Below are 26551 nucleotides of genomic sequence, written 5' to 3' on the forward strand. Positions count from 1 at the left end.
ACGATATATTTATAATAATTTTACTGTTAGTCGCTCTATTGTTTTCTATTTGGTATATACATATACACACACACATACAGTGCACATAAATACTTATGTGAAATACATCAATAGTCTTTTTAAAGACATTTCCTGTGTCTTGTTACATTTAGCAGTAAAAGCAGTTCATTACAATTGTAAGGATATTAAGGAAATTTTCTAGTTAATTCCCCAATCTGATGAGAGAGGAGAAGTAGATTCATATGAAAAGCAATGGAGGGGACATAGCGTAATTTGAACACACTATTATTATTATTATACTTATTACACACTTCAGTCCCAGGGTTTATTTGGTACCTCAAGTCCTGGAGCAATTTTGCCATTTTTGTGGTATGCCAGTTCAGTGATTATTCCCCCTTCCTGCGAATAGTGTGCCCATGTAAACTATATATTGTTTTTTTCATGGAAAGAGAGGTTGTTTTGATACCATAGTTAGATAATTAGCTGAAAATTTATGTTGAGAAATTTATTAGAAACTAGCGAAAATTAGGAAAAAACTAATTTTTTATATATTTTTCTGAATCCTCACAAAATTAGTGATGGAAAAACCCTGCCAAATTTATCAATTCAGGTGTCCTGATTTCAGAAATACCTCATTTATATAGAATTTCCATACTTTCCCAGGACTTACAGGGAACATACTATAAGGTATACATTATACACACTGAGGACATTTCTTTAAAAAGACTATTGATGTATTTCACATATTAAGTATTTTTATGCAAAAAAATATATATATAAAAAAATTATATATATATATATATAGATATATATATATATATATATATATATTAATATATAATATATATAGTTAGGTGCTCCATTGTTTTCTATTTGGTTATTCTGATATACTAGCTGGTGCCAACGTCTGAATTATATCTGGAAAGTTATTAAACAAAGTATATAGAAATACAATTTAAAAAAAAAAAAAAAAGGAAAAGAAAAGGGATGAAAAAAGTAATATTTAAACATTGATCTGAGTATGCTAATCGATCAGAAGCTGTGCATATTTTATTTTTAACTTACACTGTAAAACAATGTAGGCCCTTTATGAAAGTCTATGCACAATAAGAACACTGTACATATTTTTACATATAGGATTACTAATATAGGCATGTAGGTGGCATGGTTTAGTCAAAATGCTTTTTTCTTGTATGCCAAAATTAAAAAAATAAATAAAGAAGGTGCTAAATTAGTATTAGGAATTCAGAATATTGACAAAGTAGTGGAATCAAACCTTCAAGCTCTCCCTTAGCGGACAAGTCTCTGCAAACTATAGAAGCAATCACATAAATAATAAAGAATTATCAGATTGTGCATTTCCTTTCATCATAACCTGGCTAAAAGGAGTTTACACATTTGAAAAACATTTTCTCTATGTGAACTATCACACACACAAAAAAAAAGGTAAAGCAAGGAAGAACTTCCAACTTAGAAAAAAATTAATAGCACTGTTTGCCAGTGGCCTCACTGTAATGTAGCTTTCAGATAATTTGTAAATGTAAAACGCAGAAGGAGGAATAAATCTTAGCCACATTGTGATCACTGAAATTTACCATTATCTTACCATCAATTAAGATATATTTGTATGCAACTAAAAGACTAAATGCCTTAAACACACATTAAAGTCATTGTAAAGAATGCCCAACTCTCACATATTTATGGCGTTAAACGATCTGTAGGTACAAACTCCTAGTCAGCAGTAACAGGTTGCATCTCTCCGGGTGCTTTAACCTTCTGAAAAATGCTTAGGAAGGCTTTGGGATTCTCAACCCTAAAATTTAAGCCAGTTTTGTTACTTATTTTTTTTTATTATTATTATTATTCATGACAATGTCACTAAAAACTCATGCACGCTGCAAAAAACCTCATGCAGTAGTTATGGTAAACCATCCAAGCAGTTTTTATTCATTAATATTCATAAATACACACAGCAGCTTCATTAAAGATTTTTTTCCATATATTTGTTTTTTTTCCTCTTCGGTTTGAATGTGGGAGATTAGGAGAGCTTTGTTTTATTCTGTATTTGTTTAAGTCAAAGTACAGGAAGCAAGATGCTGCCTCTGGTACTGCTACCTATGTTTACCTGCTAGAAATAAAAATTAGTTAAGTGAATTACATATATTTGCCTCATTTGTAATTTTTTTTTTAACTTTTTTTTTTTTTTTTTTTGAATGTACACAATGTAACAAGAGTGACAGACCGTAAATTACAATCACCAAAACAAACCCAAAGATAGTTGTTTGTCCACTTTCATTGGCAGTTACAGCACAGAGGACATTGTCTGCAAAGTGGGATTTCATCAAAGAGGAGGTGGCGGAGGCTCATTTCCTTTATTACTCTCTTTCAGATTAAGGTTTTCTAAAGCAACATCTAAAGGCATAATATCTACACATCCCATTGCCCCAAAATCAGGTATTTCCCCTCGCTCATCCTCGTCAGAGGAACTCTCCTCCTGCAACAACGTTGACAGGAGGAGCTCCTGTACAAACAGACTGCGGTCGGCACGTTCACTCTCTATTGATTGACGTTCAGCTTCAGACATCTTAGGATCATTCAACCTGCACAGACATTAAAGAAAAGATGAGCTGACCAGTATGGTCTGGCTAGTGATTCAAATAGGAAAGATTAATATCAATCTCCACATTCATATCCCTATCCTTTAAGATAAAGTAGATTAGATATTTTTTTTTTACCAATGCCTGATTTGCAACCTAAAAAGACTATAATGAGATCAATGGAGTTACTCAGTACAAGGTTACTATATTTTATGCCATGGGCAATAGAAACACCAACACTCATTTTGGTGAATAAACCCCAATAGTTTAAAACAGTTTAAAATTACGGTCGCCAAATTTTGATTGGTCTTAGGCCCTTAGTGTGAAGTCTTTCTGGTGCCAAGTAGGCCCTTAAGTCAGTAGACAACTGTTAAACACATTATCAATTTACTACAAAAAAACTACTGAAAGACTTAAAAAGATTTCTAAAAGGAAGTCAATACAATGGCTATAGATTTAAAACTTCAAATAGTAATTTAACCTAGTACAAAAAAAAATCTCTTTGCCTATGCATACCATTTACATAGTTCTTTTGGAAAAGCATGCCCCGTAGCAAAAGCTGTTTTTTTCCATTATTTCTAAAACCAAAATTAGTTCCGGTTTTAACGTTACCATACGTCTGACACAGACTATGGTAGATACTCCGTTACTTTTCCAGAGTTCATACAAGTATGGTGTCACAATTCATGCTTTGTACTATATGACTGGAAAGCTGGCACTTCCAGTATCTCACAAAAGTGAGTACACTGAAGAAATTACACTCAGTTACAATGTAAAGTAGTGTGTGTACAGCCTGTATATCAGTGTAAATTTGTTGTCCCCTTAAAATAACTCACACAGACATTAATGTCTAAACCTTGGCAACAAAAGTGTGTACACCCCTAAGTGGAAGTGTCCAAACTGGGCCCAAAGTGTCAATATTTTGTATGGCCACCATTATTTTCCAGCACTGCCTTAACCCTCTTGGGCATGGAGTTAACCAGAGGTTCACAGGTTGCCACTGGAGTCCTCTTCCACTCCTCCATGACGACATCACAGAGCTGGTGGATGTTAGCCACCTTGCGCTCCCCCACCTTCCGTTTGAGGATGCTCCACAGATGCTCAACAGGGTTTAGGTCTGGAGACTTGCTTGGCCAGTCCATCACCTTTACCCTCAGCTTCTTTAGCAAGGCAGTGGTCGTGTTGGAGGTGTGTTTCGGGTCGTTATGTTGGAATACTGCCCTGCGGCCCAGTCTCCTAAGGGAGGGGATAACGCCCTGCTTCAGTATGTCACAGTACATGTTGGCATTCATGGCTCCCTCAATGAACCCTAGCTCCCCAGTGCCGGCAGCACTCATGCAGGCCCAGACCATGACACTCCCACCACCATGCGTGACTGTAGGCAAGGCACTCTTTGTACTCCTCACCTGGTTGCAGCCACAAATGCTTGACACCATCTGAACCAAATAAGTTTATCTTGGTTTCATTGGGCCACAGGACATGGTTCCAGTAATCCATGTACTTAGTCTGCTTGTCTTCAGCAAACTGTTTGTAGGCTTTCTTGTGCATCATCCTTAGAAGAGGCTTCCTTCTGGGATGACAGCCACGCAGCCCAATTTGATGCAGTGCGCGGTATATGGTCTGAGCACTGACAGGCTGACCCCTGCAGCAATGCTTCTTCCCAAAGACAACCTCTGGATATGACGCTGAACACGTGCATTGAACTTCTTTGGTCGACCATAGCAAGGCCTGTTCTGAGTGGAACCTGTCCTGTGAATCCGCTGTATCCACCGTGCTGCAACTCAGTTTCAGGGTCTTCTTATAGCCTAGGCCATCTTTATGTAGAGCAACAATTCACACCTGAGACCTTGTAACACTAACGAGTCACATGACACCGGGGAGGGAAAATAGTTAATTGGGCCCAATTCGGACATTTCCACTTAGGGATGTACTCACTTTTGTTGCCAAGGTTTAGACATTAACCCCTTAAGGACAATGGGCGGTCCCTAAACCCATTGAAAACAATGCATTTTGAGCCCGTACAAGTACAGGCTTTGTCATTAAGGGGTTAATGGCTGTGTGTTGAGTTATTTTGAGGGGACAACAAATTTACAGGCTATACAGGCTGTACACTCACTACTTAACATTGTAGCAGAGTGTCATTTCTTCAGTGTTGCCACATGAAAATATATAATAAAATATTTACAAAAATGTGAGGGGGTGTACTCACTTTTGTGAGATACTGTACATAATTTATGCATAACATGCTTTTTCATACAGGATCATGTAATGTACGTTAAGCAATTTGCCCCAATGGTATCTCTAAAACCTGCTCAGGGAAGTCTGCCTAAAAACGTACGTACCTTGTGAGAAGAAACTGTGAATTCTGGATAGTCTGCTGATTGTTTTCCATGTTGGATGTGTTGGCTGCTGCTGTTGATTGTGTAATTGAGGTGGTGACGCCACTTGCATTGTTGCGCCTTGTTGCGTTTCGTGCGGTTTCTAGTTGTTGTCGTGCTGCTTGTGCCTGTTGCCTTTCAAGCTGTAACTGCATCTGCAGCTGCTGCAGCTGGGAAGCAGAAGGGCCCGAGGAATTGAGTTGTCCTCCAGTTGAACGTCTTACTCCAGATAACTGAGATAACAGTTCTACCCAATGAAGAGGGACAAGATAATTGACGTGAAAAAAATATACAAAAACAAAATGGTATGTACCAGGTACAGAAAGCTTCTACTGTTCTGTATGATCTTAAATAGTTTTATCATGTATGGACTGCTTATTACCTAGGCAGCATTAAACCATAATTTGAAACCCCCATATATATTTAGACCAACAATAATATTAGAGTCTGCAAATAACCAACAGGTCCATATAATAGATACATAAATAGGCAGATACCGTATTGGCCTGAATATAGGCCAAACTTTTTCCTCCCACTTTAGGTCTATATTCAGGGTTTTGCGCAGGGATGCGCAGTTCACGTCGCCTGTGACATGCAGTTCCGGGCACCAGGCGGGTGTTTTCATTTATCCCAGCTGCGGGTAAGCAGTGACATAACCTTCCGATGCGCCACCATAGAAGTGCCGGCAGTGGAGGTTGCCTACGCGTGTCGCTGAAGTGCCGGCAGCGGAGGTTGTTTGTGCACTTCTAAGAAGCAGAGTGGCATATCAGGGGGGCAGAGTGGTACTTCTAGGGGGCATAAAGCATATCTAGGGGCAGGTGGCCATTTCTAGTGGGCATTAATCATATCTGGGGAGCAGGTGGCCATTTCTAGGGGGTAGGTGGGCATTTCTAGGGGGCATAAAGCATATCTGGGGTGTCAGAGTGTAATATCTGGGGGCATAAAGCATATCAGGGGCAGAGTGGCATATCTGTAAGTAAGGTGCATTATGAATAGGGGGGGGGACCTTAAAATGGCTATTGGTTTTCTGTCTGTATATAACATATGCTGACAAACTGATACCAAAAATGTTAAAATACATGTATTCCTGTTCATTCATTAGATGAAATACTGTTTTACCATTCCATTAATGTGTATTTTTCCTTTAAAAATATTTTTTTTCTTTAAAATAGCACCAAACTTTAAGGGTGCGGCCTATATTCAAGCCAATACGGTACATAGACAGACAGATAGAGTACTTATTGTTTCAGAAAACAGCCAAGCAGGCTGGAATAATATTCCTTTATGTGTATGAGGGACAGGTAGATTTGTTGATGATATGAGGACTTTTGCTGACATAAAGTTAACTAGCATCCTACCAGCTATAGGATCCATGGCTTCCCTATTGCTTGGCGAGTATGAGCTCTGTGTAGATGAAAGCCCCCCAGTGGAACTGCTAGTAAAGTGCATGTTTGATCTGCGAGCTCTAGGCCCTCCCAATCCCCGACCGGGGTGAAACATCCTTCGTACATGCCGAACTCCACTGGATTCATCGTTGGCAGGAGTTAAGAGAAGTAACAAAAATTACAACAATTAAGCTACCACAATTAAATTAATACTGATTTAAACAGCAGCATGACAAGTTACAGTTTTAAATTTCTCTCAATCCATACTTTATATTAGGCTTACAAAATATAGTATAATTACATTTCTAACTAAATACTGTTCTATGCAGCAGTGTCATGTTCAGTATCGCACAGTTGACAAGTTGTGTAAAATTCATTCATTATTCCCTTTCTTCATTAGAATACGATTAAAGGACATTATTTTTATTAACATTTATATAGGGCCAGAAATGTTTTAAGTGCTTCTTACAATACATTCTAACAGTATGTCAAAATTACAAGTTTAAAGCAAAGTGATACATTAGGTACAGAGGGCCCTGCTTGTAAGCTTACAAAGTGAACGCAAACATTTATTTTTAAGTTCCTACAATCCATGGCATTGATGATGCAAAACGAATACTAAACATTTGTACGCATTCTACATCTGCAGCTTTAATTACTTATTAAGTAAAGGATATTAAATCTCTGGGAGCTCTGTGTTCAAGTGTAAGGTGGGCAGCAAAGTCATCTGTGACGTGATTTGGATCTCCTCCAGGTAATGCTGCACATATCGGACAGATCTGCAATGACACACAGAGGACCATTTTAAAATGGATTATTAGAAATATACAGGCTTATTTTCCTCAATGTTTCAAATTATTTTGTCATGTGTGTGTATACAATAGGAAAAATTCTAGTTCCAATAAGATGCGTCTTATTCAGACAATTTCCAGAATCCGTACATATCCCTGGTGAAATAATGATGCCACAAAATGTGTAAGGCAGGAGTGAGACTTAAACACTCTGATTGGCAGACCAGACTTTCTAGCCTGAGTAAAGAGAGCAGCTGGTTCATTTTGAGGCATCACCAGGGCCGGCCCAAGACAAAATGCCGCCCGGGGCGAATTTTAAAATGCCGCCCCCCCCATCTACCCTTCCTTTCCCTCCATCCCTGCCGCCCCCCCATTACCTACCCTTCCTCCCTATTATCTACCCTTACCCCCCCCCTTGTACTTACCTTGCAGCAGTCCTGCGGCGAGTCTCCCTGTTCGGTCTCGGTGCCGGCATGGAATGCAGAGTGCCGGAAATGAGGTAATCTTCCGGCACTCAGCCGGTACCGAGACCGAACAGGGAGACTCGCCGCAGAGGAGAGAGAGGGGCCCCTTTCTCTCTTTCGCTTTAAAACAAAAAAAAGAAAAAAAAGGGTTGCCCCACTCGGCTCCATTGTCGGGCCGGCCCTGTGTATCACAATAACTGTGTTTTTCCCCCGTAAGACTTTATTTTGGGTGAAGCGCTTGCTTTAATAGTCTTTACTGTGAGTGCAATAATATGTTGGGTTTTTTTTTTTTTTTTTTGTTTTTAAAGATTAACAGACCTATACAATTAGCTTTCAATTTTATTTAGCTTTAAGAACTTTTAAAAGCTAAATTAACAGCAAAACGCCCACTCACCTTCAAAGTGAACAAAGTAAATACACTGTTGAATATAACGGATTGATAACCAGTGTCATGCCCTAGGTGTAATTTTACTGGCAGCCCTAGTTGCAAAGGTCAGGTGATCTAAATGATACAGAACCTGTGGTCTGCGACACTGTTTACAGTAGCAAGGTTACCATGTAGATTTACCACCCTTAGATAGCGACTTTTCCATTTTGAAGCAAAGGCAATTTTCAGTATGTTCAAGTAAATTTAAGTAAGGTTGAAATCCAGTTTCCACAGTTTCTCAGTGTTTAGGGGCTACTCTAACGGCAGAAAATTCTTCAACTCTCACTCAGGATTGTTTGATATCCTCAAGTTAAAATGTCTAACACAAATGTTAAAGATTTTTGATATGTAAGCATTATCATCCACTGTGTCCACTGTACATCAAATCTTATCTAGTACACCTATACGCTCACTGGTCACTTTATTAGGTACACCTGTTCAATTGCTTAACACAAATAGCTAATCAGCAAATCACATGGCAGCAACTCAATACATTTAGGCATGTAGACATGGTCAAGACAACTTGCTGAAGTTCAAACCGAGCATCAGAATGGGGAAGAAAGGGTATTTAAGTGACTTTGAATGTGGCATATTTCAGAAACTGAAACCTACTGGGATTTTCACACACAACCATCTCTAGGGTTTACATAGAACAATCCGAAAAAAATAAAATACCCATTTGAGCGGCAGTTGTGTGGACGAAAATGCCTTGTTGATTTCAGAGGTCAGACTGGTTTGAGATGACAGAAAAGCAACAGTAACTTAAAACTTGTTACAACCAAGGTATGCAGAATACATCTCTGAACACACATGTCGAACCTTGAAGCGGATGTGCTACAGCAGCAGAAGACCACACCAGGTGCCACTCCTGTCAGCTAAGAACAGGAAACTGAGGCTACAATTTGCACAGGCTCACAAACATTGGACAATAGTAGACTGGAAGAACGTTGCCTGGTCTGATGAGTCTCAATTGCAGCTGCAACATTCAGATGTTGGTGTAAACAACATGAAAGCATGGATTCATCATGCCTTGTATCAACTGTTCAAGCTGGTGGTGGTGTAATGGTGTGAGGGACATTTTCTTGGCACACTTTGGGCCCCTTAGTACCAATTGAGCATATTTTTCACGTGACAGCCTACCTGAGTATTGTTGCTGACCATGTCCATCGCTTCATGACCACAGTGTACCCATCTTGTGATGGCTACTTCCAGCAGGATAATGCATCATGTCGCAAAGCTCACATCACCTCAAACTGGTTTCTTGAACATGACAATGAGTTCACTGTACTCCTATGGCCTCCACAGTCACCAGATCATAATCCAATAGAGCACCTATGGGATGTGGTGACGATTCGCATCATGGATGTGCAACCGGCAAATCTGCAGCAACTGCGTGATGCCATCATGTCCATATGGACCAAAATCTGAGGAATGTTTCCAGCACCTTGTAAAAAGTATCCCCCGAAGAATGAAGACAAAAGGTGTACCTAATAAAGTGGCCAGTGAGTGTATATCTGAGTGAATAGGAAATTGCTTGAAGGCAATAACCTCTAATTATAGAACTACTGAAGGATCAGAGTCACCGTTTCTAAGTGTCAACACGATTGATAAGTATAGGATGCCTGCATATAGCACAATACTATTCCTCAGGGCTGTACAATAGGTATACAGGACATAAGTAGTGTATAACATAACAATTTGACAAGAGGTATAAAGGGTCCTGCTCATGCAAAATTACAATCTAGAGGCATAGTGGGTCTTTTTTTTATTTTTATTTTTTTGGAGAGACTGAAGGTAGGTGGAAAGATGAATAGGACGGGGAGGGCATTCCATTGGACAGAGGGCTACCCTTGAGAAATCTTGGAAGCGTGCATGAGAACTAGAAAACAGAGCACAAGGCGGTTGAAGATCAGATGAGAGAAAAGAACTGGGAGAAATGAGGAACCACTTTGAAGAGCTTTGAAAGTAAAAGCCAGGATTTTGAAATGAATCCTAAAGCGCACAGGTGGCCAGTGAAGAGACAAAAAGGGGAGAGGTGTTAGTAAAGTGAGATGTATACAAGGGATACCAGCTAGACAGACAATAATAATGGGATGAACAAGAGTCATAGTGGCATCTTGTGTTAGGAAAGGACAAATGCAGAAAATATTTTGTAGATGGAGACAACAGTTCTTTGAGACAGGCCAGGTGTGTGTGTGTGTGGGGGTGAACGAGAGGTCTGAGTCAAAGGTGACAGAAGATAGGCTGCAAGCCTGAGGGGACGGGGACATGATAGTTTCCCTCAATGTCAATGGTACTATTGATGCAAAGTTAGCATTGGAGGGAGGAAAGATAAAGAGTTTGGCTTTGGAGAGAATGAGTCTGTCGTGCGGACATCCAGTTAGATGGCAGTTAGTTACACAATCTGAGAGGGAGGGAGATCAGGAGAGTTTAGGTATCGGCACACAGGTGATATTGAAAGAAAGGTTAAGATTAGTTTGTCAAGTGAGGTAGCGTAACGTGAGAACAGAAGATATCTTAGAACTGAGCCTTGGAGTACACTACCTGAGAGGAAGCCACTAAAGGTATGATGTGAACCAGTAGAGTGCAGTGTCACAGAGACCAGGATCATGAAAAGTTTGAAGGAGAAGAAGGTGGTCCACAGGGTCAAAAGCAGCAGAAAAGTCCAGTAAGATTAGCATGGAATAGTGGCCCTTGGATTTAGCAGTGAGTTGATCATTAGTAAGGGAGGTCTCAGTAAAATGTTTAAAGTGGAAACCAGATTCAAGAGGGTCAAGTAAAGAGTTAAAGAAACGTATGTACCGTATTTGCTCGATTATAAGATGACCCTAATTATAAGACGACCCCCCAAATCTGAATATTAATTTAGGAAAAAAAGAAAAGGCATGAATATAAGACGACCCTATTGGAAAAAAGTTTTACCAGTAAATGTTAATTCATGTAAACTATTTTTTTTAATAAAAGCTATGAATGAGAAAGATATTTTGGTTTTATTTCCTTCTATTTTCCAACCTGCCACCCCAGTTATGCACATCTGCCCCAGAAATGCCTTATACCCCCTATATGCCACTGTGCCCCATGATATGGACGCAGACAACCCCCGCTGCTAGCCACACCTCCTTCCGGCTGCAGCGTAAGTTGTCTACGCGAATCGCGTAGACATCTACACACTGCCCCGGCTGCACACCGGGGACTCAGAAGCACCGGTAAGTGGGGGGGGGGTAGACGGGAGGATCCAGGTCCCCTGCAGCTGCGGGGGATCTGGATCTTCGTCGTCTCATCGTCAGACCTATTTGAGGTCTGATTATAAGACGACGCCGATTAAAAGACGAGGGGTATTTTTCAGAGCATTTTCTCTGAAAAAGACCTCGTCTTATAAATCGAGCAAATACTGTATATACAATTCCTTCAAAAAGCTTAGAAACAAGAGGAAGAACAGAGATATAGCTGGACAGATCAGTTGGGTCCAGGGAGTGCTTTTTCAAGACGTTATGGTAGCATATGCTTGAAGGAGGATGAGAGAGAGCATGAGATAAATTGAAGGTACAAGTTAGTGTAGGTACAAGAGCAGATGAGAGATAATAGGTAAGATGAGACGGGATAGGGCCAAGGGGATATATGGTTGGACAAGAGGAAAGAAGAAGAGTGCTAACAGCATGTTCAGTGATGAGAGAATCAGTTTAATGTAGAAGAGTAAGATGCGTTCAGTGAATAGGAGGGTCCAGAGTCAGAGAGAGGGCAAGAGCAGGAGGGTGACTGTGCAGATGTTTCAAATCTGATAGTTTAAATTTTATTATTGAAGTAGGCAGAGGCAGTAAGGTTAGTGGAAATGCTAGTTCTGATGGGGTAAGGAAGAACATTTAATGTACTGAAGAGGCATTTAAGGCTTATGAGATGGAAGAATAAGGCAGGTGAAACAGGGCTCTTTACCAAGGGTGAGAGCAGAGCAGTAGGGACGTAGCATGAATTTATAGTAGCATCAAATGTGTTGGGATACCGTTGTGTGCCAGGGTTGGGGCTACATCCTCAAGAGCAGATGTGGAGGAGGTATACAATAACAACAACAACAATGTGTAAAGAGATGGGATTTAATAGCCGGATATCATGAACCTGAAATGAGGAGAAAGCGTGGTGAAGCAGAAGGAATAGGTTTAAAGGTACAAGTAAGGAGCCTACACCACCACCCTTTCTGTCATCAGTTCTGGGAGTATGAGTGAGGCGAAGGCCACCAAAAGAGAGCAGCGGGAGAGGTAGTGTTACATGAGGTTAGTCAGGCTTTATAACCATATACAAAATATTAAGTCTATTCAGAATACACTTACCACTTCTGTTGACATTTCTGCATGTTCAGAAGTGACGTGTTCTTGTAAAGAAGTCTCTGTATAACCCATTTTACCACAATAAGGACAAGTAAAAGATTGTGGCTGTTCTACAGAAAAAGCCTCCCCACCATAATACAAATCTGTTAAAGGAAAGCAGAGAGAAAATGTTACATTGCACATACAGTAAAATCAACTTTATAAAAGAGCAAGCAGCAGGCCTTAACAGGCAATCTAATGTCTCTGACATCCCTTGTAAAAGAGAATGCATATTAAAGTACTATGTGGAAAAGGGCAAATTACTGTTGAGGCATGTTACACATTCCCCCAATGCACTTACAAAATAGACTACATGATTATGATATGCATTAAGACAGGGCTTGACAAATTTGTTGTGAATCTAGGCCTCAGCTAAAAAAGTTAGGAGCCAGGATTTTTTTAAACTAACAGTTGGTCAGGAGTGATCTGATAATCATCCGCCCACTTACTAAACTCACAGCATTTGACTTGGAAGCACCCTGGACTTTCAGGTCAGTGCTGGTTTTTGTTGTTTTTTTTTATATATATTTTCTTTTTAGAATTTTTTTTTCCATGTTCCATTGGAGCACAGCATTGACTGATATTTAGTCCCCACAAGCTTGTGGGGACAAATGTTAACCCCTGCAATGCCACGAATGTGTCATACACAATTCTGGAATCGAAAGGGTTAACGCTGCTCTCAGGGAGCGATCAGGCAGCAGGGGAGGGTTGGGGCTGGTCTCCACACTCATGTGGAGACCGAAGAACCCTCCCCCCCTGTCCCTGAAGCTGCCTTTGGCAGCTGGGATGCAATTGCTGGTCTATAGACCAGCCATTGCAGGGGGGAGTCTCTGATGACTGCTGTAGGCTTCCATGCCTGCAGGAGTCATCAAAGGGCTTTTGGGGGCTCGTTTTTGCTGTTGCTGGTCTGTCTGGGCTTCCAGACAGACCACCAGCAGCAGAGCCCTGTACAAAACGGGAATTAACCCCTAAAATGACGCGATCGGGGCATTGAAGGGTTTACCGCTGCACTTTCGCTCTCATGGAGCGATCAGGCAGCAGGGGGATGTTGTGTCAGTTCCCCACACTTCTGTGGGGACCCAATCAACACTCAACCCCCTTTCCTGAAGGTGCCTGTGGCAGGAAAACCAGCAATCGCGGTTTCAGCCTACAGCATTCCTCCGTGGGAGTGATCTCAGGCTCGGGCTCTGAGTGGCTGTGCTGTCTGCCCAGACTCCTGGTGATTTAAGTCAAGGTTAAATCAGGCAGGCAGTTATCTTTAGTATTTGAAAGCAGATAAAGATTTCATATTTAGAATTAAAACCTTTCAGGTTAGTACAACAGCTAGATAAGAACTGAATACTATTTTAATATGTTAATCACTAGGGCTGCAACTAACTATTATTTTCATAATCGATTAGTTGGCCAATTCTTTTTTCGATTAATCGAATAAAAAAAATATTATGCAAATGTTTAGTTTAAATTGATTTCATGAACAAACTGGGTGTTAAAAACAAACAGCAAAATAAAAACATCTAAAATTTACATTAACATGTCATTGTAATCTGTGCACAACACTTATCTCTTCCTGTGCCCCCTGACATGCCTTATATCCCCTATATGCCACTGTGCCCCCTGATATGCCTTATATAGCGCTTTATGCCACTGTGCCCCTGATATGCCACTGTGCCCCTACTATGCCTTGTATCCCCCTATATGCCACTCTGCGATCCGTGTAGACAAACCTCTGCTGCTGGCTGGCACTTTCGCTGGAGCTTCTATGACTCTGCACCGGAAGGGTGCTCCATCATAAAACACCAGCGGAAGTGGAGGGCAGTAGCGGAGGTTGTCTGCGCGCATGGCACAGGCGCCCACCGGCTGCCAGAGAGGAGCATACAGGTCCCCTGTAGCGCTGGGGAGGATGCCCTGCTCTGGCAGCGTCTGCTTGACGCGCACAGACAACGCTTCTATGAGGGAGCACCGAAAGGTCATGTCACACAGGTGCTCCACGATAGAAGCCCCAAAGGAACTGTCTGGTAGTAGCGGAGGTTTTCTGAGCGCATCACACAGATGTTCACTGGCTGCCAGAGTCGAGGATCCAGGTCCCATACCTCGCTGCGGGGGATCTTAGTGTTACAGTCAGACTTCTATTTGAGGTCGGATAAGACAAGGGGATTTTTTTTTTTTTTTATTTATTTTTTTTAAAGAGCATTTGCGCTGGAAAAAACCCTCATCTTATATTCCATAAAATCAATTTAACTAATCGATAATGAAAAACGTTGCCAGCAATTTCCATTATCGATTTTATCGATTAGTTGTTGCAGCCCTATTAATCACTCATATTTGTGAAAACTACTTAAAATTTTCAGCAAAATGATCTACAGTAGCTTGTCGGTTGGTTTTGACCACACGGGTTAGCCTTTGCCCCCCACGTGCATTAATGATTCTTGGCTGCCCATGACCCAGTCGCTGGTTCGCCGCTTTTTTCTTCCTTGGACCATTTTTGGTAGGTACTGACCACTGCAGACCCAGGAACACCCCACAAGAGCTGCAGTTTAGGAGATGCTCTGTCGTCTACCCATCACAATTTCGTCCTTGTCGCTCAGATCCTTGTCCATTTTTCCTTCTTCTGTGCATGCTGGCTGGTGCTGGAAGTTATTCCGGGGACAACAGGAGGATACTGGGTGATCTCTGGGAGTTACTACAGCTCTCTTGGTGAAGCCGTTACAGTAGTTTTTTTCACTCCTACTTAACCCTGTCTAATTCCCTCAGTAACTAAACCCCCCGACACAGAGAATCACTTTTCTTACAAGCATTGACGTTGTCATCCGTGCATGTGATGGGCTGTAGAAGTGCAGTCCTGTAGACTGACAGGAGATGTTCTCCTACAAACAATATGTGTCTGCAGACCAAACCACTGAGTTTTACCCTAAATAAATAATACTGCGTTGACAAAAGAAACAAAGACTTCTACAAACTATAGTTCACAGGTAGAATTTATATTTAAAAAGTTAATATGGAACTCCCACCATACTTTTTATTTCAAGTATAGTAGAAAAAAGCTTTAAAAAGTTAAGTGTTATTTTCTTTTCCAAAACAATTACAGAAGGGCTGTAACAACTAATTGATAAAAAAAAAAAAAAAAAAAAATGATCTAATCGATGCTCTGAAAAACTCCTCTCCTTATATAATCCGACCTCAAAAAGAGATCGGATTATAACAGTAGAATCCAGATCCCCTGCAACGCTGCAGGGGACCTGGATTCCCCTCACTGTCAGCCGGTGGGTGTTCGTGCGATGCGCACAGACAACTTCTGTCTCTCCCCTCCACTTCCGCTAGGGGCTTCTAAGATGCAGCGCCAGCATCACATGATGTAGAAGCCCTAGCGGAAGTGAAGGGGAGTAACGGAGGCTGTCTGTGCACATCGTGAAGAGCCCCACCGGCTGACAGAGAATCGAGGTCTCCTGCAGAGGATCATCCTCTCTGTCAGCTGGTGGGGATCTGCGCGATGTACGGGAGGGGGGAGAGAGGCACAGTGGTGTACGGGAGGGGAGGAGGCAGAGTGGTGTACGGGAGGGGGGAGAGAGGCACAGTGGTGTACGGGAGGGGAGGAGGCAGAGTGGTGTATGGGTGAGTTATAGTGGTGTATAGGGGTATCATGAATTTCAGGGTAGCAGAGTGGTGTATGGGGGTGTAATGAATTTCAGGGAGACAAAGTGGCATATCTGGGGGAGTTAGAGTGATGTATAGGGGGAGGTAGAGTGGTGTATGGTAAATGGGGGCGAGTGGCATATTGGAAGTTATAAGGCATATCAGGGGGAACAGTGGCATATAGGGGATATTAGGCATATCAGGGGGGCATAAGAAATATCTGGGGGTAAAAGGTATATCAGGGGGCTCAGTTGCATATCACTGGCATAAAAGGAGTATAAGGCATATCGGGGGCACAGTGGCATATCAGGGGGCACAGTGGCATATCGATATTAGGCATATCAAGGGGGCATAAGACATATCTGGGGATAAATTGTAAGTGTTTTATTACATTATTTTAAATTAAAAAAAAAATTTTATCCGATTAATTGAAAAAAATAAATCGGCCAACTAATCGGTTATTAAAATAATCGTTAGTTGCAGCCCTAAATTACAGCTTTGTGTAATACATTGGTTTTGACAGCTGTGAATTTGTTATACCTAGCCAGTTGCATCAGCTTTCTGCAAAGCGGCAAACTGCTGTATTTTTGTTTTGGTGGACAGAGACTACCTATTAGTAACAAAGACCATTTCTATAGACCGTCTTCATGTTTTCCCATTCGGAATCAAATTTAATGAACAAAGCACCAGCTCAGACCACATGAGTAAAAAGCAAGGTGAAACCAGCTATCCCACACGGGTGCTCAAGCAGTAAGGAGCATCCACTCCAACACTGATATCAATCAGAAAAAGGAACACCGGCACTCTGTGAAGACAGGAGTAATCAAATAATATATCAATCAAACAGCAATCCAGCCGCAGAAAAAGAGAGACCGCTTGACGAGTTTCGCACCTCAAGTGGTTTATCAAAAGCTAACAGATATTTATATATATGTATGGGATCAAGCATTTGAGTAAAAGATATTTGTAATATTATACATGTATTTGATTACTTCTGTCTTCATGCAGTGCTGGTGTTCCTTTTTCTGATTGATGTTAGTAAAGGTTTGCCCGGATGTTTAGGATTACTATTTAAAAAAAAATATATAAATATAAATACACACACACACACATTATATTATAAATAGAGATTATATCAGAGCTTGACAAATTTGTTGTGAATCTAGGCGCCAGCTAAAAAAGTTAGGAGCCAGGATTTGTTTTTAAACTAACAGTTCGTTAGGAGTGATCTGATCATCATCAGCCCACTTACTAAACTCACAGCATTTTGTGCTGTTTTTTGTTGTTTGTTTTTTTATTATTATTAATTTTTGAGATATATATATATATATATATATATATATAGCGTTAAAAAAAAAATAATAATATATATATATATATATATTTTTTTATTTATTTTTTAAATATTTTTTTTTAACGCTTTCAATGCTGATGCTCCATTGGAGCACAGCATTGACTGATATTTAGTCCCCACAAGCTTGTTAACCCCTGCAATGCCACGAATGTGTTATACACAATTGTGGAATTGAAGGGGTTAATGCTGCACTGTCGCTCTCATGGAGCGATCAGGCAGCAGGGGGGTGTTGTTTCAGGTCCCAACACTCAGAGACCGAAGAACCCTCTCCCCCTGTCCCTGAAGCTGCCTCTGGCAGCTGGGACGCAATTGCTGGTCTATAGACCAGCCATTGCAGGGGGGAGTCTCTCTGATGACTGCTGTAGGCTTCCATGCCTACAGGAGTCATCAAAGGGCTTGTGGGGGGGGGCTCGTTTTTGCTGTTGCTGGCCTGCCTGGGCTTCCAGCAGAGCCCCGTACAAAACGGGAATTAACCCCTAAATTGCCACAGCATTGAAGGGGTTAACGCTGTGTGGGGACCCAATCAACACTGAACCCCCTTTCCTGAAGCTGCCTGTGGGAGCTGAAAACGCTATTGCAGGTTTTCCTGCAATCGCGGTTTCAGCCTACAGAATCACTCCGTGGGAGTGATCTCAGGCTCGGGGGCGGGCTCTGAGCGGCTGTGCTGTCTGCCCAGACATTTTTTTGTGGATGTAAGAGGCTGACAAACTCCTAGACGCCAGGACAAAATTCTGAGTCGCCATGGCGACCTGGGATTTGTCGAGCCCTGTATTATATTATACATAATGTCTATATATTTTAGTTAGGCTAGCCATCTTCAGGGACAAGACCCAAAGTTCTCCTAATACAGGAGGCAGAAATATCCAACAAAGTTGTAGCTATGCTCCTTGTTTCTCCATGATCAGCAATTTTACAACATCACAGGAGGCTTCATATTTTGCTATTCTCTCTTTACTGACTCCCAACAGCAGCAAACAAACAGTTAATAAAACAATCAATCAGGAAAAAACAGTCTATCAATGCTCCTGCCTCCCAAGCTACTTCCCCTTTCTTTGCTGCTCCTGACAGTTACAGGTCAGAGTTTTGGTTTCTGTGGATTATCTATTTGAATGTGCATTTACTTAATTGTATTCTTTTATTTGGATGGCTAAATTGCCACCTTAAACTGTGCCCCCCCCACACATTTTTTCCCTGTTATTGGCTTGCTGCCATGTTTTTTCTTTTATATTATGTAAGGTTTCAGTTTCATTTTTTCTTCCTGTCCTGCTTTTACTTTTGCTCTGGCAGTCCTACCTTGCTTCCCATAATCTTCTCTGTGGCTAGTTTGGTCTCTGTAGCATTATGGTTAAGGTGTTGGACAGGTTGTCTTGAAGTTCTGGATTCAATTGTCTGGGGCTTCATCTTCACCTTTACCTGGATCCCGCAGACCTCGACCGCTTAGGTGACCTCAGGCCAGTCAGGCTTTAGGGGTCGCGGACAGCGGAGAGTCAGGTGAATCGGGTGACGAATGCCCCGTACCCAAATGCAAGTACTGGAAGGGAAACAATGGCGCTACCTTTAAGCCTAAGGGCAAGGAGCCGGCTAAGAAAGCCAAATACGTCCCTGACTCAGAGCCTATGGCACAGTATGTTTCACCTGCGGAGAAGGAGGAGAATTGCTCTGAACCACTGTCTGTCCTTGACGCCTGGCAGGCGGATGATTATTCGGATTCCGATGCGGAACACGGGGAGGGTTCCCCACAGGAGGAGTTTGGCTTCCAGGAGGGTGAGGACGGACCTTTACATTCGGAAGCTATGCTAGACACGAATGGCCACCCTCTGTTTGACCCTCGCAATATCAGACATCCAAGGTCGACTGAATGGGCACTACCAGAGCACCTTACACAATATGTGCACTGCTGGGGGCGTTGGACAGCCTTGGACAGCGAGGTGAGGAGTCGGTTGAGTGCAGAGTGCCCTAGACCTGTAGTCCCAGATAAGGTGTTGGCTACTCCAACGTTTAAAAATGCTGTGGGCGTATTTATGGACAGCTCTGGAAGAGATCCCCGTAAGGGTATTGAAAAAGTTTTAAAGGCAGCCATGGACAAACGCCTAGATGTGTTTGGCCCTTTGTCCCGTATACTAATGTTGGCGGACGAGGCCTTGACTCAAGGTTCCCAATTGGATCCGTCTGCTGTGAGAGAATGGACCCTTCGTTCCGTCTGTTTAATGGGGAATGCGAACACGGCTTTATCTTCAGAGAGACGCAAGGCGGCCCTGCTTAGGGTGGATCCGAAGCTTTCAGACCTAGCTTCCAAGGATCTGGGTCCCCTGGCTGACGGGGCTTTGTTGGGAGAGCAGTTCCTTAAAGAACTTCAAAAGCAAGTCAACCTATATACGACACTCAACAAAACTCAAGTGTCTCTACGCAAGGTGTTTTGTCAACCCGCCACCAAGGGGGTTTTTGAAAGGGCTGGCCGACAGAGGGGCCGTGTCGCCAGCCGTTTTTGGCCCTCAGGCCCCAGATACACGCAATCCCAGAATTTCTTCCCGAGAGCCCAGAGCAGTGGGCCATTTCTCCAAGGCCAATGTGGTGCCTTTAGAGGTAGAGGAGTCCGCGGGCGGGGAAGGTCAAGATATCCTACAGGTAGGCCCTTCCTATATCAGCCATAGTTCATTTTCTTTCTTTCCATTTTTCTCAACGCAAGTCTTTCCACACGTTGAACGTTATGTGCTTTGCTATTTCGGCTGCTTACCTTTCAGTTCAGGGTGTGCTGGTTGGACAGCACCCTTTGGTGTGTAGGCTTCTGAGAGGCATTAAGTTAACGAGACTGTGGGGCCCCAAATATACCCGGCTTTGAAATGTCGACGTGGTCCTTTCGTTTCTCAGGAACTGGCCGGACAATTAATTTTTGTCTCTCCTGCAACTTTCGGCTAAGTTGACCTTACTTTTATGTTTGGTGTCTTTTAGGAGAATTGCTGACGTTAAAGCTTTTGATGTTGAACGTTTCGCTTTTACCCCTGAGGGGGTTACTTTTTTTATTTCTCGTCGTACTAAATGCAATTCTACGACTGTCTCTTATCATTTTTCCAGTGATTCTCCTAGGCAGTGTGTGGCTTCCGCTTTACGCAGCTATGTGGACAGAATATCTATGTTAATGAGTGACAGCTTAAGCAGCCAATCAGTGGAAAGAAAGTGCTCCCATTAAAACAATGAGACTTTACACATGTGCACTGGTGTCTAAACAGACCCCTACATGCGGCATTCAGCAACACCAGCATTGCAGGGCATTTAGTTGGGGAGGGGCAAATGCATTTGAAGAGATTCTACAGAATCCCTCCACGCTTTTAAAAAAAACAGACAAGAAAATGTAAAGGGACCACACAACTATTTAACTGCATATGATGGTTGGAGTGTCCCTTTAACTAGTGGGTTCTATTTCAGTCATATGCAATCTCCACAGGCAAACATTGGCACTAAAAAAATAAAATGATATTATATAATATATATATATATATATATATATATATATATATATATATATATATATATATATATATATATATATATATATATATATACACACACACGGTATAGCTGCCTTGGACAACTACATGTGCTGTTACGGAGACATGGAAACACATAGGAGCCACAACAGCTAAGTTTCAAAGTGGTAGAAAAAGACATTAAGATGTCTGTTCCTATATACATATTAGGTGGGTTTTTAAATATTAAATATACACTGCTCTTTGTAATCACATACAAATATACTGGGTGTTTGTACTGTGGAAAACATTCCTCACAAACACATACGTTGGTGGATAAAAATGGATATAAAATTAATTGCACTGCAATATTTAGACCCAATATAGTACTTACCAAAGTCTACTCTTGTCAATATGCACTGCATTGGATGGTCAGTTGTATGCCTTGTTGTAGTTGCACCACTTTCATAACAAGATGCGCACAGATCGTAGTCGTAACAAATTAAGCATTTGTATCTACGGCCTCTGAAGTTTCCTTTTAAACATGCATCGCAGCTGACACCTACAACACAGGAATGAGGAAATATTTGTTTATTCAATATCTTTCACAATTAAATAGGATGGCTTACCATGTTTTATATACCGTATTTGCTCGATTATAAGACGACCCCCCAAAATCTGAATATTAACTTAGGAAAAAAAGAAAAAGCCTGAATATAAGACGACCCCAAAGGAAAAAAGTTTTACCAGTAAATGTTAATTCATGTAAACTATTTTTTTTAATAAAAGCTATGATTGAGAAAAAGATTTTTTTTTGTTTTTATTTCTTGTATTTTCCAACCTGTCCCCCAGTTACGCACATCTGCCCCCAGGCTTGCCACTCCAATATGGCACTGTGGCCCATGATATGCCTTTTAACCCTCTATATGCCACTGTGCCCCATGGTATGCCTTTTGACCCCCTATGTGCCACTCTGCCTCCAGAAATGCCTTATACCCCTATATCCCATTCTGGCATTTAGGGGGTTAAAATGCATATTATGGGGCAGAGTGGCATATAGGGAGGTATAAGGCATTTCAGGAGGCAGAGTGGCATTAAGGGAGTTAAAAGGCATTGTATAGAGCACTCTGCCTCCAGAAATGCCTTATACCCCTATATGCCACTCTGCCATTTAGGGGGTTAAAAGGCATATTATGGGGCAGAGTGGCATATAGGGAGGTATAAGGCATTTCAGGAGGCAGAGTGCTCTATTAAATGCCCCCTTAACGCCACTCCAGAAATGCCCTATGCATTTAACACACACACACACACCCTATACCCCCATTTAACTAACACACACACACTCTCTCTCTCTCTCCCCCCCTCTCTCCCCCCCCTTCCCCCGCTCTCCCCCCTCTCTTACCGGTGCTTCCAGCCGTTGCGGGGAACTCTGATCTCTGACAGTCGGGGAAGGTCTATGCGACGGACGCAGACAACCCCCGCTGCTAGCCACACCTCCTTCCGGCTGCAGCGGACGTTGTCTACGCGGATCGCGTAGACGTCAACCCGCTGCCCCGGCAACACAGCAGGAAGCACCGGTAAGTGTGTGTATGATTGGGGGGGGTCAGGTGAGACAGGAGGATCCAGGTCCCCTGCAGCGGTGCGGGGGATCTGGATCTTAGTCTCCTAATCAGACCTCTATTTGAGGTCTGATTAGAAGACGACCCCGATTAGAAGACGAGGGATATTTTTCAGAGCATTTGCTCTGAAAAAAACCTCGTCTTATAATCGAGCAAATACGGTAATTCAGTGATGAAAACAATATAGACAAAAACCAAACAAATCTGTGAAGAAGTTAGTCACCAGACAGACAAAAGAGCCAGAGAGAGATACCTAAATTAATCAATATAAAACAGCAAACAATGGAGAGATGTTAAAATATAGGAGAAGTATTTCCACCAAGAACAATAGTGAACAACCTTACAACACATGGCAATCTCAGACATGGGTATCAAGAGGCAAGACTTTATATTTCACATGGGGGATTTGGCAGCCCAAGTAGAAGATACCCAGGAATCATTTCTAAAACTCTGCATGCCATGATATTTAAGGGGCTGCCTAAACTTCAATGGTGTGGATAAAAAGGTCTTGATAGCCTTGACACCGAACCCCCCCTCAGGACGTGCTGTGAGCGCTCTGGAGAGGGGGCACAACCTCCGCTGCAAGATTTTGCCATTCACAAGATGGCAGCGCGTCCTAGAATAATCAAATAAATGGTAACATGTGAAAATATTTTTTTACTAAACCTTCCAGTTTCAAAAAAATAAAAAAGGTCACAAAAAAAATATTTTTATGAGCAAGTCCTAAAATTAGCAATATATCGTCAAACAATTCCCGCATGGAAAAAGTTAAAATACTGGCATGTTAAGTGCCCATGGGGTTCTACTTTTTAAAAAATGTATCATTTGATGGGGTGAATTGATTTGCCCGGGTTCAACAATGCCCCAATTAACACAGGGGGAAGGATGACCACACGTCTTAAATGTGGTCCTTTTGCCCCCAAACAGCCAGGCAAACCCATGCATGGGTGGTATCACTGTACCCCGGAGATGTTGCTGAACATATGCTTGACAGTGACATATACCAGGACCTGTAAATTCATACCTGAAGTAAAATGCGTGTGGGAAAAACAGAAAAACCATCCCGCTGGCTCACTCGTCACTCTTCGTGCGGGGCCCAAAGCAACTACACCTTAACTCCAAACTTGTTCAGCCATGAAGCACTCAAGCTATATTAAAACCCAAGTTAGTTAACCCCTTCAGTCCCCTATGGATGTACCGGTACTTCCAAAAAACGCATCCCAAGAATCCCCTATGGACGTACCAGTACGTCCTGCCCTTCTTGCAAAGGTAGGGACACATCCCTGCCGCTGCACGGGAGATCAGGCTGTTGTTTGACAGCCTGGAGTCCCCCTGACAGCAGAAGCCAGAATCGCCGGCTTTCTGCTGCCCGATCGGATGTAATAGCACGAAACGGCACGAAAACTGTTACATTTTAAAATGCCAATCGTGCGTTCCCTTCCGGGTTGAGTCACTACGGACATCATCCGGAAGGTCATTGCTTGAGGTACCAAAAACCCCTGGGATTGAAAGCGTTAAAAACCGTGTTTATAATTGGAGCACAAAGACAGAGCTGATTAATGTAAAGTAAAACGGGAACGGTAATGTTATACAAAAAATAATGGATATAAAACAGTATTAAAATAAACAAGGATAAAAACACAGAACACATAAAAAGTTAAATAATCTGTGTGAATTTCCAGATGTTACAATCCTTATCCAAAACTATACAGAAATTTAAAGCTTTTCTCTTAGATGCTTTTTCTTACAGGACTTTTCTCTCCAGGAGATGCCATTTGGAGGTTGAATTTTTGTGATAAAGAAAAGATAAAGAATTGTAGGACTTGCTTATTGAAAACGTTTTATTTGGTGACAGTGGAGATTTTTACATGTTACCATATTTTTTTTACATTTTTAACATTTGTGAACAATAATTTTTGTGTTTTTTTCATCACTGATTAGTGAGCTGGGCTCCATTGACCTTGCATGGTTGGATGCATGGTTGGAGTTCTCAAGAGGATCGGGATAGGGCCTTCTCTTTCTACCATTTTTGGTAGTATGGTACCCGATACCCAGTGAAATATACCAGCTGCTAACGGGACTAGTGTGCAAATCCTCACAGCACCCTTGCTCAACACAAATAAATACAAAGATACAATCGTCCACATGTGCTTGGTGCAAAAAAGTGTTTAGTCAATAATACATTTACAGTAACCTGATTTGTGGTGTAGGGCTGCAACTAACGATTATTTTCATAATCGATTAGTTGGCCGATTATTTTTTCGATTAATCGATGAATCGGATAAAAAAAACGAATGTACATTTTTCATTTATTTAAAATAATTTAATAAACAAATGATGTTAAATACAAACAGCAGAATAAAAAAAACTTTGATAAAATGCATTTCTTGTCTTTATTTCCCAGCCAACCCCCCCAATTTATGCACATTTGAGCCCAGGCTTGCCACGCTGCCTCCCAGACATGCCACTCCACGCTGCCTCCCAGACATGCCACTCCACGCTGCCTCCCAGACAAGCCACTCCACGCTGCCTCCCAGACAAGCCACTCCACGCTGCCTCCCAGACAAGCCACTCCACGCTGCCTCCCAGACATGCCACTCCACGCTGCCTCCCACATATTCCACTCCACGCTGCCTCCCACATATTCCACTCCACGCTGCCTCCCACATATGCCACTCCACGCTGCCTCCCACATATGCCACTCCACGCTGCCTCCCACATATGCCACTCCACGCTGCCTCCCACATATTCCACTCCAGTATTGGCCACTAACACGTTTTGGCCAATACTGTCCTGAGGCACCACTATCGGTAGTAATTATTTGTGTGTTTTTGCCCCACACACATTGTACTTTAGGTACAAATTTACAGTTGCCAGTATGAGCCACTGCCAAACACCACCCCAATATGTGTTCAGAACATTATAGGGTTGTTAGAGGACTAAAAATCCAATGGATTTTTTTTTGGACATCTGGTCGGTCTGCACACGTGTCCTAGACACCCCATGGATATTTCAAATGCTAGTATTTTAACTCTTTACATGCCTGGATTTTTGTTTAGATACAGCACTAATTTTAGGGATTGCTCATAAAAATAAACATTTCTTTATTGTTTATATATTTTTGAACTTTTTTGAATTGTTTCCTAATGGTGACATCACTGGGGAATTGGTTTTACATGTAACTACATTTTTATTTAGTTTACTAATCATATTCTGATTAGTAAACTGGGCTCCACTGACTTGCACGGTTGAGTACCTGTATTTAACTTGCAGGAGGACCTCAGAGTTCTCAGTAGGGTCTGAACAGACCCTCTCTTGGGAACTTGTTTAATTTTTAGCGGGCACATCTCTTGCTATGGCACTTGTGGCCAGTGTTTGGAGGTGTTACAGTGCATGTTTGGGTGGATTTTTGGTGTCGCTGAATGCCTCAGTATTGAGGCAGGACAGCAACAACATTCGGGGAACGTCTGTGAGGACTTGCATAGAGATCACAGTGTGATCGGTGCAGGGGGATCGCGGGGAGGAGAGTGAGAAACCATGTCGATCACTTCTCCCATGCTGGAACAGAAAACTGTCACTAAAAAAAAAATACAATCAATAATTTTAAAAACAATAAAGGGAGCTTAGTGATGTCATTGTGACATCGCTGGCATTAATAACATGTTCAAGAGGTCCCTAAGAGGACCTCTAACCGTTTGAAAAAATATATATATAAAAAATAAAAATATATATAAAAAAGCTAATAAAAAATTTGAAAAACTAAAAAAAACCTTACATCCCATTGCCCTAGTATAACATCTACCCAATATAACCCTTCTGCCCCCATTCACAACCCCCAAACCCGTTAAGCCATAAGCCAAAATGTACATCTTATAGTATGTTCCCTGGTGCTGGGAAAGTATGGAAAATCTATATAAATTAGGTATTTCTGAAATCTTTTGAGAATTAACGCCTTTCGATTGATGTTTCACGGGAACTTCGATGACTCCTTTTTTTAATAATTTTAATACTGCTGCCAACAACACTTTGTTTTTTCTTCTTGTAAAAGGTATGAAGAACACAGGAAGTGGTTCCGAGGAATCTT

The 26551-nt window shown here is 41.8% G+C and overlaps 1 protein-coding gene across 1 annotated transcript in view; it reads right to left on the minus strand.

The window, feature by feature from the left end:
- Nucleotides 1-1918: 1918 nt before the first annotated feature.
- KCMF1 (potassium channel modulatory factor 1) overlaps nucleotides 1919-26551 on the minus strand; it is a 40752-nt gene continuing 16119 nt past the window's right edge. The window contains exons 2-7 of the mRNA XM_053463442.1: nucleotides 21243-21410; nucleotides 12365-12504; nucleotides 7038-7139; nucleotides 6334-6508; nucleotides 4940-5222; nucleotides 1919-2600 (exon numbers count right to left, since the gene is read on the minus strand). Of these exons, the coding sequence (XP_053319417.1) occupies nucleotides 2342-2600; nucleotides 4940-5222; nucleotides 6334-6508; nucleotides 7038-7139; nucleotides 12365-12504; nucleotides 21243-21410 (1127 nt within the window). The 3' untranslated portion in view covers nucleotides 1919-2341. The remainder of the gene's footprint in view (nucleotides 2601-4939; nucleotides 5223-6333; nucleotides 6509-7037; nucleotides 7140-12364; nucleotides 12505-21242; nucleotides 21411-26551) is intronic.

This window comes from Spea bombifrons, chromosome 1 (assembly GCF_027358695.1).
Source record: "Spea bombifrons isolate aSpeBom1 chromosome 1, aSpeBom1.2.pri, whole genome shotgun sequence".
Taxonomy (NCBI): Eukaryota; Metazoa; Chordata; class Amphibia; order Anura; family Pelobatidae; genus Spea; species Spea bombifrons.